This window comes from Lacerta agilis, chromosome 6 (genome assembly GCF_009819535.1).
Source record: "Lacerta agilis isolate rLacAgi1 chromosome 6, rLacAgi1.pri, whole genome shotgun sequence".
Taxonomy (NCBI): domain Eukaryota; kingdom Metazoa; phylum Chordata; class Lepidosauria; order Squamata; family Lacertidae; genus Lacerta; species Lacerta agilis.
This window is the reverse complement of record NC_046317.1, coordinates 154,641-170,726: the sequence shown is the minus strand read 5'-3', so window position 1 is coordinate 170,726 and position 16,086 is coordinate 154,641. Positions and strand designations below refer to the sequence as shown.

General features: G+C 40.9%; 1 protein-coding gene across 2 annotated transcripts; it reads left to right on the top strand.

Moving 5' to 3' along the window:
• The first annotated feature begins 3,204 nt into the window (after positions 1-3,204).
• Positions 3,205-10,725, top strand: PIGA (phosphatidylinositol glycan anchor biosynthesis class A). Of its 2 annotated transcripts, XM_033151130.1 has the most exons (6): positions 3,207-4,002; positions 5,315-5,447; positions 7,437-7,569; positions 8,474-8,680; positions 9,744-10,003; positions 10,616-10,725. In XM_033151130.1, the coding sequence occupies exons 1-5, from the start codon at positions 3,282-3,284 to the stop codon at positions 9,999-10,001; spliced, it is 1,452 nt and encodes a 483-aa protein (XP_033007021.1). In that variant the 5' UTR covers positions 3,207-3,281; the 3' UTR covers positions 10,002-10,003; positions 10,616-10,725. The 2 variants fall into 2 exon arrangements, with proteins under 2 accessions (XP_033007022.1, XP_033007021.1); XM_033151131.1 differs by lacking the exon at positions 9,744-10,003 and having other exon boundaries at positions 3,205-4,002.
• The last annotated feature ends 5,361 nt before the right edge of the window (positions 10,726-16,086 follow it).

Below are 16,086 nucleotides of genomic sequence, written 5' to 3'. Positions count from 1 at the left end.
TGCCCTTGGAGCATCCCTGTGCTGAGTTTGGCTTTCGAGCAGCCGCCTCTTCGCCCTTCTCGAAGGGCCACAGCAGAGTTGGCTTTTATTTGTAATTGCTTTCCTAGTACTGTAGTCCAAAGTCTTGCAGAAAGGCATCTACCAGTGGCAGCACCAGTGTTAGTGAGGTTACAGGGAACCAGGCAGAGGGCCATCTCAGTAGTGGCCCCCCTCCCTGTGGAGCACCCTCCCATCAGATGTCAAGGAAATAAACAACTACCTGACTTTTAGAAGACATCTGAAGGCAGCCCTGTTTAGGGAAGTTGTTAATGGTTGATGTATTTATCGTGTTTTTAATATTTTATTGAGAGCTGCCCAGAGTGGCTGGAGAAACCCAGCAAGATGGGCGGGATATAATTATTTTATTTTATTTTATTTTATTTATTTATTTATTTATTATCATTATTAATAATAGCAATAACTCAGAAAAGCTAGGAGAAATAGCACTCTCAACCTAGGTTTCAGTCACCACAACAATACATACAGGCACATTTTTTTTAGACAATTACAAAAGCAAATGAGGACAAGATGGGGGATTTAGCTAAAGATGGAATAAATGCTGTGTACAAAAGACAAGTTCTTTTGAAACAAAGAATCAATCAAGCCTCCCTCACTGGAGGTTTTAAAGCAGAGGTCGAATGGTCGTTTGTTATGGATGCTTTAGTTCAGTGTTTTTCAACCACTGTTCCGCGGCACACTAGTGTGCCGCGAGATGTTGCCTGGTGTGCCGTGGGAAAAATTGTGTTTATTTGATTCCTATTCAAGAGAATTACTTTATATATAGTCAATATAGGCACAGAGTTAAATTTTTTAACATTTTCTAATGGTGGTGTGCCTCGTGATTTTTTTCATAAAACAAGTGTGCCCTTGCCCAAAAAAGGTTGAAAAACACTGCTTTAGTTGAGATTCCTGCATTGCAGGGGGTTGGTGTAGATCAGGGGTTGTCAACCTGGTCCCTACAGCCCGCTAATGGGTGTTTCAGGATTCTAGGTGGGCAGTAAGGGGTTCTACAGCACTAGCTGAATCCTCCTTCCATTGAGCACTGGTGGGCAGTAAGGAAATGTTACCATCAAGAAAGATGCATTAGTGGGTGGGTAGGTATAAAAAAGTTGACTACACATGGCCTAGATGACTTTCGGGGTCATTTCCAACTCTACAATTTTATGATTCTAAGTGGCAAAGCAGTCTAGAAGAGATGTGAATGCAGTTTCATTCCAGCAAAATAAAAACCAAACCTCTTTTACGCAATTAGAGCAGGTAGCTTACCAAAACCTTTATCTTCATAAATTTGTAGGGGAAAAAAAACACCTTTGCATAGAGAATTTATGTGGTCCTTTTTGTGGTACTTGGAGGGTACAGGTTGTACAGAGAGCAAGCACAGTGGGACTTAAGTTTAGGCATGTATGCGACAGTAACACCCATCCCTCACAAGATAAAGCAACCTATTTAACTGTGAAAGAGCTTTGTACAACAATGAAAGGGTTTTCTCTTCCTTAGCACATCAAAAGGAGTAAGTGGAAAGGGAACACTTTAGTTAGTGTCACTGCTCTCTGCTCTTCCACCCAGCCAGAGGAGATTTCGGTTGCAAACCACATGACTGGAAATCTCAACTTGGTCGCAAGGGGGGCACTCACTCCTGAATTGCATAAAGCAACTGACGACTGGTTAATTTTGAACGCTGCGCGGGACGCAGATAAATTGCATGATAATGGCTTCCCCCAAAGCCTTTATACTTTTTTTTTCAAATCATATTTATTAAGGTTTCCAATAAAACAAAATCATATGAAAGATTCCAAATTACATTCCAAATTATTTCTCCAATTATCCATAAAACAAGAAAGGTTCCAAATTAACCAAATTATTATTTTAAATTTTACTTAAGGCTTCCCGTGCTTCAAATTCCAGAGGCTCTATTATCATAACTATTGTCCTTTGCTTTCACATTCCAGTATTTTCACAGCCTCTGATATGTCCAACAGGCAAGATAAATCAAAGCAGACAGTGTCGCTGTGTGGTTTTAGGTCTGTACTTCCGAATCATTCATTCCTTCGCCCTTGCTGGTTGAATCCAAGAGTCACATATGAGCAATCGCCATCTTCTTTTTTTATATTTCATATATTTTTCCACTTTTGTTATGCCCCGTCTGCACCAACTTGCACACCTTCGGAGAATTAGCCGTCGTACTTGTAAAATCATATCGTAGAAAAAAAAGAAATGTGGCCATTTTCTCCCTCGTTATCTCACTTTGCAGTCCGGGCGAAATTCCAACTGCGTCATTTCTGGGCAGTCAACCAAATTCTTCCAATTAAAGTCAGTCAGTGTCCAAGGGGTTCATCTTTGCCAAAAAAAAAAAAAAAAACGCTCTTTCCCCCTTCCAAATGTTAACAAAACATTCATCCACTCAAAGGGACAGCGTATCTACTTTTCATAATTCACACAGTTGTAAATTTATACTTCATATATTCTCCTCCAAATTCAAATTTTCAGTCTTTCGAATCTCACTTGTTATATATAAACATTGGGTCTTCGGGGGGGGGGGTATTTGCCCACTATAGAATCATATAATCACATAGTCCAGGGCTCCTCCCCCCCTTCCGTCCCGCTTCACATACCGATACAGTAGTAAAATCTTCTCTTCTTATCAGTCAGTGGCTGAGTTCTTAAGCAAAATACTTTCTCCTCTTTCGTTTGAAGCATGCCCAAGGCTTCTCACTAATTTATATTTCATAGTGTTGGGAATCTTGGACGATCGGGCCAGCCGCAGGAGTGCCGAACCCCCGGGGGGGCTCTCTGCCCAGGCTCCCCTGCTCATTTTCCCGAAGGGTCAGAGCAGGTTTTGGAGCATCTGCGGGCAAGACAGTCCTTCCCACGCTCCTGGGAAGGTAGGGAGGCTGCATACTCCCAAAACAGCCTCGAAATTCCCCATGGGGGTCGGGAGATGATGGAATCACGACCATACCCGTCCGTGCCGGAACCGGAAGCCCCCCCAAAGCCTTTATTCTAACACTGCAATCCTGAACACACTTACTAGGGACAGGAATAAACGCTATTGAACAGAATGTGGTTTGTTTCTGACAGAAGCATGCATAGTATTGTGCTGTACAATGAAGACCTCTAAGAAGTGAGGGTTTTTTTTAGCCTTTTATGTGTAATGTGTATTTTCTTCTTTGCTCTTTTAGGTAATGGATGGAGCATTTTCTTCATGTTGAATGTCTACTTTTCGGACTGATTGCTAAACTACTATGGCCTGTCGAAGAGGAGGAAATCACATGCAGTTCCTCTCCTCCATGTGTTCTTCCATGGTGAACTGTCATAAATCTCCATCACGTTCAAGTAAAATTCATAGCATTTGCATGGTGTCGGACTTTTTTTATCCAAACATGGGAGGAGTGGAAAGCCACATCTATCAATTGTCACAGTGCCTAATTGAAAGAGGACACAAAGTTATCATTGTCACTCATGCGTATGAAGACCGTAAAGGCATTCGTTACCTCACCAATGGACTGAAAGTCTATTATTTGCCATTAAGAGTCATGTACAACCAGTCTACTGCAACAACTCTCTTCCATAGCCTGCCTCTGCTCAGGTATATATTTGTACGTGAAAGAGTCACCATTGTCCATGCCCATAGTTCGTTTTCTGCGATGGCTCATGATGCCCTGTTCCATGCCAAGACAATGCAACTTCGGACAGTTTTTACAGACCATTCCCTTTTTGGATTTGCTGATGTTAGTTCGGTGCTTACAAACAAACTCTTGACTGTATCACTATGTGATACAAACCACATCATATGTGTTTCTTACACTAGCAAGGAAAATACTGTGTTGAGAGCAGCACTGAATCCTGAAATAGTTTCTGTCATTCCTAATGCCGTTGATCCTACTGACTTCACTCCAGATGTATCTAGAAGAGATAAAAGCACAATAACTGTTGTTGTTGTGAGCAGGCTCGTATATAGAAAAGGTAATGAGATCCAAAATATACGTTGCACTTCATGTTGCTTCTTTCTAATGCTATAGAGTTGATCAGAAATTGCCTTTATGTTTGTATCTACCTTTTAAATGCACTTAAGTTTTGCTGCATGATATTATGGCTGGTTTTATTATTATTTTATTATTTACTAAATTTGTCAGTTGTTTTATCTTGCCCAGGGAAGCCCAAAGTGACTTACAGCCAAACAAAAAGGCAACAAACCCCACACACAGATGCAATAAAGCAGAGAGAAAAGAGAAATACCTGTACATTAAAAGCATCTCACCCACTTCTAAAAGGTCACATATAGTTGAACACCAAAGACCTGGTTATAGAAGAAAGTTTCTACCTGGCGCCTAAATATTTTAAGACCTGGCAAGTATAAAATCCAGTTTAGATCTGTGGCGGACCGCATGCAGTTGCATGTGGATTCACATGCTGCTTGGCAGGAACTGTGTGGGGCTGCCACTTTTAACAAGTGAAATACAGGTGAGGCTGCTGTGAATTCATGGATCATGATGACCTGAGCAAGAGCTATTGTTGCAGGTAGAGGGCCTAGAAGAAGAGTCATAATGCATACAGTTGGCTTTGTTCAAACATGCAAACACATAAAATAAAAAGGAATGTTGTGAGATATAGGGGTGCCTAAACCAAAAACCTAGGATAGGCAACAAATTCAGAGCAAAGCGTAATAAAAAGACATTTGCCCATTAACTCTTTTTAGCAGACATACCATATTTATTTATCTTCAGCACTGGCACCATGCCACCTCACGGCTTCCAGTCTTGTGTTACATGGGAGTAAGTTCTCCTGAACACAGAAGGGCTTACTTTTGAGTAAACAGGTTTTCTAGTGCAACTGCTAGAAGAAAGTAATTGTTCAAGACACTTTATCTTCTCTTGCTCTTAAGTTTTGGGTAGGCCAAAGTTTTGGGTAGGTTGTCTACTTCCCAAAAAGCAGCTTTTGCACAAAGGCTTGTAGTGTAGCAGATACTTAAAAATCAGGTAACACTGAGGTCTAACAGCAGTAATGAAATTTTTATGGAGTAAGATAGAGTTGAAGTAAATTTATAAACTTCAGAAATAAACTGTAAATCTGGTCGTAGTAAAAAAAATCATGGAACCCAATACTGTACACTATTGTTTTTTATTTGCAGTTTTGCAATTTTAAATGTAAGGAAAATATATTAACACAGGTTTTTTGTCATTTTCTTTTGATGCTGACGTATGATGGAATGCTTTGTCAGGTAGATAACTAACAAATCTACTGAAATACCAACTGCCTCTAAATATTATGTCTTCAGGTATAGATTTGCTTAGTGGTATAATTCCTGAACTTTGTCAGAAGTATCCAGATTTACATTTCTTAGTTGGAGGAGAAGGACCAAAAAGAATTGTATTAGAAGAGGTACGAGAAAGATTCCAGCTGCATGACAGGTACTTGCCTTGCTCTTGTTTTATTACTGTTTTGTTGATGAAGGGTCAAAGGAAGAATTGGGTGTGGATTGGGAGGAAGGTTGCAAGGGGGAGGTGCATATGGCTAATGAAATTTGCATATAATTTCCACCATTCTGCCACATACTGAACAGCACTTGGTAGCATGCTGTGATTTTTCTAGAACATTCTTGTTTTGGAAGAGCGCTCTTAATTCTGGCATATTATAAACTTACAAAATTTGTTCAGGTGAGTCACTCTTTTCCATGTATGCAGCTCATTGTAGATGGGGGTGGGGGTTGGCACACCAGTCTGATAATCCGCTGTGGATAATCCCCCAAATATGTAAATTTGTAATCTGGAAGGTGTTTGATGCCCAGTTATTTTCTTAAGTTACTTGTATTTCTTTATTCCTTATTGGTCCACATTGAGTTTCTTCAGTGAACTATCCACTATAGCCCCAAAGTCTTGTTCCTAGTCATTCACCACCAGTCCAGATTACATTATCATATACAGTCAAACCTCTGCTCCCAAACACCCCCATTTTGGAACACCCAGAAGTAAAAGTTTGGGTTTTTGAATGTTTTTTGGAAGCCGAATGCCCAACACGGCTTCTGCTTGAGTGCAGGAGGGTCTTGCAGCCAATCAGAAGCCGTGCCTCAGTTGTCGAACATTTTGGAAGCCAAGTGGGCTTCCAGAATGGATTACGTTTGACAACCGAGGTTTGACTGTATGTGAAGTTTGGGTTTATTTATTTTTTGCCATTTTACTATCCATTCACGCAGTTTGGAGAAATCCTTCTGGAGCTCTTCACAGTCGCTTTTTGTTTTGTCCAGCTTGAACAACTTGGTATCATTAGCAAATTTGGCTACCTCCCTGCTCATTCTTAGCCCTTGATCATTTAATGAGCAAGTTCAAAAGCAAATGTCATAACACTGATCCTTGGTGGACTCCCATTTTCTACATCACTCTTTTGAAAAAACTGTCCTTTTATTTCTACAGTCTGCTTCCTGTTTCTTAACAAAATACTGATCTGCAAGAGGACCTCTCCTCTTACCCCATTAGTCTTTGGTGAGGGACTTTATCAAAAGTCAGCTCTTAACTTGGCACAAGAGTCTTAATGTTGGCATTCATTCTCCGGGGAAGGGTGTTCCATAAGCATAATTGCTCCTTTAGGAGGAAAGGCAGGGTGCAATTTTAATTTTTTAAAAAATTAAATGAATAAAATGGCAGCTAGTTGCCCATCTCTTTAGGCAAGTGAAACTGGAAAAGGAAAAAAAGTATATACAGTCAAACCTCGGCTCCCGAATGGTTTTCGAGCGTTTTTCGGAAGCTGAACATTCATCGCGGCTTCCACTGAGTGCCGGAAACTATTGCAACCAATCAGAAGCTGCGCCTTGGTTGTTGAACATTTTGGAAGCCGAACGAGCTTCTGGAACAGATTACATTCGACAACCAAGGTTTGACTGTATTGGCAAAGAGCAATCCTCTAAGTACCTAACCTGGCGCCAATATGTTTAGGGCTTTAAAAATTACTGCCAGGACTTAAAATCAGGCCCAGAAATGACATGGAAACTAGTGCAGATAACTGCATTGCTCTGTTTTGGGCCTGCTAAGCTGTCTGCACCATTTTAAAAGTCAGCCTCACAGTAATCCATTTTGGAGACTATCATAATGGATACCCATCACAAAGCTTTCTCTATGTGGTGTCATTAAATGTTGGCTGAATTATGCCCATTATGGATTGTATCTGAAAGTGTGAACCAATGCCATTTAAAAGCATCGTGGAGCTTGTTTTGATATGCAGTCCAGCCTAAGTGAGGCACTTTTAAGACCCATCAATGTCAGTAGTGTAAATAGCTGAGAAAGTCCATAAGCCACAAAATTAGTGACAGTGACAAGTGCTTACATTTGGCTGTGATCATACACATAGTTATGAAGACTTTTGTGAAGATTACCTTTAAAAAACTTGTTTTCTCTAATTGCATGCAGAGTCCGTCTCCTGGGAGCTTTAGAACATCAGGATGTTAGAAATGTCTTGGTTCAGGGACACATTTTTCTCAACACTTCTCTCACCGAAGCATTTTGCATGGCAATTGTGGAAGCTGCCAGTTGTGGTTTACAGGTAAAAACAGTTTCCTTGTTTAGAGAGACTAGTTGGACCATTTTCTTAATAACATAATATAAAACTCTGCATTAACAAGCAGACTTTTGAATAACATATCTGACAGAAGTGTCTACACTTATAACTACAAGTTCTTTGGAAATGAAATCAGTTTGCATGGGACTTACAACTTGATTGTTGGTTCTCTGTATTCATTATGTAGAATTTTAACATAACTGGCTTGCATATTTCAGGAACTGCAAGGTGTGTTTGAACCTTGATTATTTGTCTTGTTCGCATCTTTGATTCAGAAAGCAGGATTTGGACAACTGAAGACTCAATTGTTATCCTTAAAAAAAATCATTGACAGCCTTAAACATTAGGTTGCCACATTGTGTATCTAGTGAAGGAGAGATCATTCTACAGTTTAGCAGTATAGGAGAAAGAGAAACAATATAAAATGAAAATGTTGAGGTAAAAGATTGAATTAAATCAAATTTTATTTTGGTTCATTTGGAAGAGGATCACTCACTGTTTGGATTCAATTAAAAAAATCATTTTGAGTCGCTGAATGTTTGCAAGTAAATTACAGACTTCCATGTTTTCTGAGGTGGCTGCTAGATTAAGCTATGCTATGCATATCTGTTGTGCTGCTCAGTTTTGAGGATTCTGCTGTGCTGGCCTTTTCTACTCTATTTAATATTTCCACGTATGTTCATAAAAAATTGGCTTAAGAGGTCATAGAAGCTGAGAAGGCCATTTATGCCACCTAGATGGAAGGGCAAGACAACTTGTTTATACATAAATACATTTAAAGCTGATCATTTGTAGGTGAAACATTCATTACTGTGTTGTATTATTGATATAGTATTTTTGAAACCTAAATATCCTGGTAAGTATAATATAAATTTTCCTGCTATTTTAGGTGGTGAGTACAAGGGTTGGTGGGATTCCCGAGGTGCTGCCAGATAATTTTATAATCTTATGTGAACCTTCTGTGAAATCTCTCTGTAATGGTTTGGAAAAGGCGATTCGTCAACTGAAGTCGGGATCGCTTCTACCTTCAGAAATAATACACAACAATGTTAAAACTTTCTATACTTGGAAGGATGTTGCAAAGAGAACTGAAAAAGTAGGTGCACTTCCATATTCTGAGACTCATTATCCTTTCCTGATCTTGGTTTTAGTATAGGTTAGGGAATCTGTGGCCCTCCAGGCTGCCCATCAGCCCCAAAAAGCATGCTCAGTGGTCAGGGATGATGGCAGTGGCAGCCCAGCAGCATCTGAAGGGTCAAAGGTTCAGCAGGGAGGCCGAGTATTTTTCAGAGTGGAGAGTGAGCAGCTCTACAAATACAGTCATACCTTGGGTTACGATAGCTGCGGGTTGCGTTTTTTCATGTTACGAATGCGGCAAACCCGGGAGTGTTTACTTCCGGGTTTCGCCGTGTGCGCACACGCAGAAGCGGTCTGTGCATGCGCAGAAGCATTTTGCGCAGTTTGCACATGCACAGAAGCGCAATATCGTGCATTCACGCATGTGCGATATCACCGCTCGGGTTGCAGACTTTTCGGGGTGCGAACGGCACCCCGGAACAGATTGTGTCCGCAACCCGAGGTACCACTATGTTGCTTTTATGTCATACTTTGTTGTGATATTATGTAACATAAATAAGTTCTCAAATTCATTGTGCTGGTAGCGTAATTTGCAAGCATCATTAAAATTGCTTTCACTTGGGCCCTTGCATAACATCTCCTAGCTGTTTCACTATTTATCTTGTTAGTGTGGAAATCCTTCTAACTAACAGTCTTTACTAGATACTGCTAACTTATTTCCACCAGAAACCTTCACATACTTTGTACCCTGTACTGGAGCAACCCTAGTCAGATGGGTAAATTCTCCTCCTCCTCCTCCTCCTCCGCCTCCTCCTCCTTCCCCCCTAGACGCAAAGTTATTGAGAATCAAGAGCCTCCCCTTGCAAAACAGTCTGTGGACCTGCTGCTGAGAGAGAGCTGCTACCTATGGACCGCTTTCTGAGATCTCTCCTAAGCCCCACAAGTGCTTGTGCCTATGCAGAAGTACGCCTTGTATTGGACTTAGAATATAATCAGCCTAATAAGCAGATGTCTTGCCTATTAGATGATGCAATCTAAACATTGCAAACAACTCTCACGTATTTCCCCCCTTTCTTTCTTAGGTGTATGACAGAGTGGCAGGCGAAACTGTATTACCAATGGGCAAACGACTTGACAGACTAATCTCTCACTGTGGCCCAGTGACCGGCTGCATTTTTGCTCTCTTTGCTGTGCTCAGCTTTCTTTTCCTGATCCTCTTGAGGTGGCTGACACCAGATTACCTTATTGATGTTGCAATAAATGCTACAGGAGAAAACGGGGCATGGACTCGACAATATTTCCCCAATAAAAACAAAAAAGAGAAGACTTCGTTCTGTTAAAGGTGCTAACAAACAGGACTGCATTCTCCTATGGTCTAGCATTGGCTGTTAGATTTACATTTGCCAAGCAATTTTTTATAATAAATTACTGGACAATTTTTCTTGATCTTTGGAAAGAAGATGTTCTACCTCAGATTAGGATAGTCTAAAATGGCTTAGGATAGATATGCTTGCCAAGACCTGCCACAATAGCTGATCACATTTCTTTCAACCTGAATGATTTTGTCTAAATATGGAGAATCACATTGTGGCAATTACTGAAAGACAGACTTGGGTGAATAGGTGGATTTTTACTGCTTTCCCCATTTTTAATATCCTTGCCTTCCCCCAAGCCTTAAAGATGGACCTTCTGTTCCAGCGGAAACCAAAAGGAGATCAAAATTGTAACTCTAGATGTCAGGTGTGCTTTTTAAGGGTCAGACACCAATGTGAGACACAGGTCCCATAGAGGGGATTGGACTGAATCTTTCTTTAGGTTACTTGGGCTACTAATGAACAGTATGAAAATAAGCACATTTGATATTTTTGCATGCTTTCCTGAATATACATTTTCAAATGTATTCTTTGGAAGAAGCTGCTTCTTGCTGGTGTTTACTTTTTATGGTTTTGTTCAGACACATCTGGAAACTGCTTTCATGCTGCACGGATAAGGCCAAGAGAGCCTCCCTATCTCCAGGGTGCAACAAGGAGAAGGTTGGAAGCTTCTGCTTTTATTTTAAAAAAATCCCCCAAAACCTATGGTTCCCCTTTATGGATAAACCTGGGGAACTCTTATTATGAGTTATTCAAACCATAGTTTGTTTAAATAAACCAGGATCAACCATGGTTTCAGATCCTGGTTTGTTAACTAGTGCAATTCTATCCAGTTCTGAGAAGTAAATCCAAATGGTTTACTCCCAGATCCATTTGCTAGGATTATAAAATATGGCAGAAATAAACCATTGTTTCCTAAATTCATTAATTACAGGGAACTGTGGTTTGCTTTAAAGTAGAATTGGAACCTTCCAATTTCTTCATCATGCACCTGGCTTCCCAGTTTATCTCAACTGTCCCTATATTTTGGCTATTTTGTTATTTTTAACATTCCATTACAATACTGATATGACAATTGACACTGTTCTCTGTGCTTTGGGGTCTTGGTGTTTAATTTGTCTCACTGTGGCTCCTAGCTGCCTCCTACTTTAAGGATAGCAGGCAGACACCACTGGAAGAGGTTCCCACAGGCACCGAATATGAATAAAATGCAAAGGGTTTATTACAAAGGGTTAGAACCTAGTTGCTTAGTATTTTTAATGGTGGCTCTTTTTCTTGGCTGTGAAAGTATGAATGCAAAATTAAGAGATCCTATATGAATAATGATTACTGCATGTGCTGGATATGTGCTTCTGGAGGGGGGGGGAACTGTATGGATGTTGTAAGCTACAAGTGCTGAGGTTATTAATTAATTAATTATAAGATCCTGTTTATTGTCCATGTATCTTTTCTGCCACCATCTTCAGCTTAAAGCTACATTACTGTGCATCCTTATTGGGGAATGAAAGGTAAAGGATCCCTGGATGGTTACGTCCAGTCAATGGCGACTACGGGGTACGGCACTCATCTTGCTTTCAGGCTGAGGGAGGCGGTGTTTGTCTACAGACAGCTTTCCGGGTCATGTGGCCAGCAGGACTAAACCGCTTCTGGTGCAGTGGAACACCATGACGGAAACCAGAGCGCATGGAAACGCTGCAGCGGTACCTATTTATTTACTTGCACTGATATGCTTTCAAACTGCTTGGTTGGCAGGAGCTGGCACTGAGCAACGGGAGCTCACTCCATCACAGGGATTCGAACCACCAACCTTCCAATCAGCACGCCCAAGAGGCTCAGTGGTTTAGACCACAGCGCCACCCAGGGCTCTGGTTTCCGTCATGGTGTTCCACTGTACCAGAAGCAGTTTAGTCCTGCTGCCAACCTAGCAGTTCAAAAGCATGCCAATGCAAGTAGATAAATAGGTACTGCTTCGGCGGGAAGGTAAACAGCGTTTCTGTGCACTCTGGTTTCCATCACGGTGTTCTGTTGCACCAGAAGCGGTTTAGTTCATGCTGGCCACATGTCCTGGAAAGCTGTCTGTTGACAAATGCCAGCTCCCTCAGCCTGAAAGTGAGGTGAGTGCCACACCCCAGTCGTCTGCGACTGGACTTAACTGTCCAGGGGTCCTTTACCTTTACCTATTAGGGAATAAGTTCAGTGGGACCTAGTGGCTGTGTTCACATTTAATGCTAAGCCAGAAAATATGAGTTCCTGCTTTGCTTCTCGCAGGACTCTGGTGGCGCTGTGGTCTAACCCACAGAACCTAGGACTTGCCGATCAGTAGGTCGGTGGTTCGAATCTCCACGACGGGGTGAGCTCCTGTTGCTCGATCCCTGCTCCTGCCCACCTAGCAGTTTGAAAGCACGTCAAAGTGCAAGTACCGCTGTGGCAGGAAGGTAAACAGCGTTCCTGTGCACTGCTCTGGTTCGCCAGAAGCAGCTTAGTTATGCTGGCCACATGACCCGGAAGCTGTCTGCGGACAAATGGCAGCTCCCTCGGCCTATAGAGTGAGATGAATGCCGCAACCCCAGAGTCGTCCGCAACTGGAGCTAATGGTCAGGGGTACCTTTACCTTTTGACTTTGCTTTTGCCTTCTGCAAGTGGGAAACCAAACCACAAAGTGGCTGGCTTAGTATGTCATCCAAACCTGGAATCATAGTTGTTTCCCACAAACAAACCACAGTTGCCATGACTTCAAGTTGGCTAGTGGTCATGATTTGTTTGAGTTCAAATGTCACATGAAACCAGACCCTTATTTTCCTGGAGCAGGAATGCATGGGCTGCCTGTATCAGCGCCTAGCTTGAGGTTTAATCCATAGTGGTTTAATAAACTTTATTTTCTGGCTTTGCATTACATGCAAACACATCCTATGGAACCTGATTCCAAGTAAACATGCAGAGAAGTGAGCAGCAAGTTGACAGGTTTGTAAAGACCATTGGAAATCATTAAGGAATTGAAACATACCTTCAGTTCACACAAATAGGCAAATATTTTAAGCAAAGTATTTCCCTCTATTTCAGAGTATTAGTACAAAGTTTTTGCATCCCTCAGATGCATGCATTTACTTTGTTTATGGGGTGAGGTGAAGGGGTTGGTGCTACTAGCTATAGTTCACTTGCTTAAGGTAGGATTTGGTGGCTTACAAAAAGAACTTGCACAAGTTAGACCAACTGTCAAACAAAATTGGAAGCTGAAAATTTGCATCTCTTACTGGCAATACACATTGGTGAATGCAGTGTTAATGAGACCGACCAGCTTTTATCTTGATCACCATGACTTGGCTTGATCAAATGGCGTTCCTATGTTCCTTATGTCATAGAATCACTTTAATAGCTGAAAATTCTAATTTATAATTTTCACTATTGTAAGGCACTCCACTTTCCCTGTAGTGTGAGATACTGAGTGAACAAGGTTAGATCATTTTGTAATTTTATACATTTTTTCTGTTTGGGAAACAATTTTTTTTCAATCTAGTCAATAGGCTATCAAAGGGGTGTAGAGGCTTTTTGGAAGTGATCTTGGTCCATGCTATTTTCCTTATGGCAAGTGTTCTATCATCAGTCAGGATTTTTTTAAAAAAACATTTTATTAAAGTTTGTAAAAGAATACAAAGATTAATATCAGGGTAAAATAACTAATCTAAATAAAAACAGACCAAAAAGGGGGGGGGGGAGAAGAGAACTCCTAACTTCTTAGGAGTTAGGTATCAATTTTACATCATTTTGTAATAATTCTCTTTTAAATCACAACACAGTGTGTATTTTAACCATTTAGTTCACATTTGTTCCTAACTGTTTCATCTGTATATTATAACCATTTATTTTGCCCATTTAATCATGCATTATTTAACTTGTTCTTCTTGCATTTCAAATTTCAACAAAGTTTATATATTTCTGCAATAACATGTGTTTCATCCGTCAGGAAACGGCCTACTCACAAGTAGGACCCTGGCAGAGATACATCCCTGACTCGCATGTTCCCTGTTTCCTGGGCGATCGTTCGGGAGCTTCTCAGCCTTCCTCAGCCCCCGGACATCTCAGTGATTGATGTGGGAGGACATCAACACACTCTTAGGCATCCGCAGAGGTTTGCGCAGTTGCGTAACAGACCACAGCAACCAGCATGTTGGCTAACCTACTTTATTACATATAAACACACAGACAGCTTCAACATGGCTCCCTCTCTCTCTAGCATCACACAGCAAAAAGAAAGAACAAAGGTTAGTCCTACTCAAGGAAACACAGTAAGACAAACATCCTGTCTACATCACTTCCCACTCTGTGGAATGAAAAAACATGTGATAAACAACAAACCCATGACTGCACATGGGAAATACACAATTGTATTTCAATATCTGTTTTTTTGTTCTATAACAAAAGTCTTATTTTCTGTTAATTGCAAATATTTCTGTTAATTGTAAATGGGAAAACAATTGGAGACCATAACCTTTCACTGTTTAGTGTCCCCTTGTTTTAATTGTACAGTCTCCTTGATTCCACATTTTTCTCTCAACTTCTGTCCTGTATTGGGGAGACCACTTCATTCCAGTCTCCCATAAGGCACAAATTTTCATATGAAAAGTCCATCAACCTGTCCATAAGCTCTTTATAAAATATAGATTTCTCTTCATTTGGGGCATAAATGCCTACAACCAAAGTTTTAATCCCTTAGATATTAATTTCCACCCCTTGTTCATCGGAAAATACCAATCGGAAAATACCAGGTGAAATTGGGAATGTATATATAGAACAACTCCATTTTTTCTTCAGTCCTGCAGGGATAGATTCCTCACCTAATTTCTCTTTATCAAATATTTTATATCCCTTTTCCTGATATGTGTCTCTTGTGAATAAATTAGATCCAGTTTCATTTGTTTTCAAATTAATAACTTTTTTCTCTTTTGAGGAGCATTTGCTCCATTTTTATTTCACATTAAATATTTGAAATCCACATCTGTGCAGATTATTTTGTCAAGTCTGCATTTACAGTGGTGCCTCGCAAGACGAAATTAATTCGTTCCGCAAGACTTTTCGTCTTGCGGTAATTTCGTCTTGCGAGGCACTGTTTCCCATGGGAACGCATTAAAATTTAATTAATGCGTTCCTATGGGGAAAAAAGTCTGGGGGCGCCGGCCGATCGCGCCCGCCATCTTGGGTGGACTGCGCATGTCTGTACATGCACATGTCCACCCAAGATGGCGGGCGCGATCGGCCAGTGCCCCCTCCGACCGGCACCGGACCGCATCGCATTTTAAGGCTGCAGCGGGCGAACAGCAGCGCTGCTGTTCGCTCGCTGCAGCTTTAAAACACGGCGCGGTCCGGTGCCGGCTTACAGTGGTACTGCGCAAGACGAATTCGTCTGGCGAAGCACAGCCATAGACAAATTCGTCTCGCGAGTCAACTAAAAAATCGCAAAGCCCTTTCATTTTGCGAGTTTTTTGTTGTGCGAGGCATTCGTCTTGCGGGGTACCACTGTACAGCTCCCAGTTCTGTTCCTTCAGTCTCATCCATTTGCATAACTGCCATATCTAGTTTAAATTTCTCTTGCTTTCTGTACGGAATCCAGTCAATATCTGTGTTTAAAGGTGAAAGTCACTCTCTCTGGTGTGTTCCATCTAAATTGGATTATTTTCTGCTTAAGTTTACTTGACTTGTCATTTCTTTTATGCAGTGTCTGCTGTGGGATTTCTTTCAGTACAATCACATCTATATTGTCAATTTTCAACCTAGTCTCAAATGTTGCTGCAGAACTTAGTCTCTAATTTTCATTCTAACAAATTGGACCAGAACATCTCTTGGCACCTTTCTTAGCTTTGCAAAACATGAATTAATTCTTTCTTCCTCCAAATCGTCCAGTCTTTTCCAAAAAGCATGCCAGGGAATTAATGACTTTATCCCTAATATCTTCACAGGAATTGTTCTAAATCGTAGGTAGAACTCTTTGTCTCTCAATTCTAATAATGCCAAATTATCCAAATATCTTTCCATCTCTCTGTCTGACTTTTATATCCCA

What these genes read in the sequence shown, in the direction of transcription:
- PIGA (XM_033151130.1), top strand. Translation starts at nt 3,282, where the DNA reads ATGGCCTGTCGAAGAGGAGGAAATCACATGCAGTTCCTCTCCTCCATG. An exon ending in CAGGCTCGTATATAGAAAAG is followed by an intron (nt 4,003 to 5,314) that starts GTAATGAGATCC and finishes TTATGTCTTCAG; the next exon opens with GTATAGATTTGCTTAGTGGT. An exon ending in CTGCCAGTTGTGGTTTACAG is followed by an intron (nt 7,570 to 8,473) that starts GTAAAAACAGTT and finishes CTGCTATTTTAG; the next exon opens with GTGGTGAGTACAAGGGTTGG.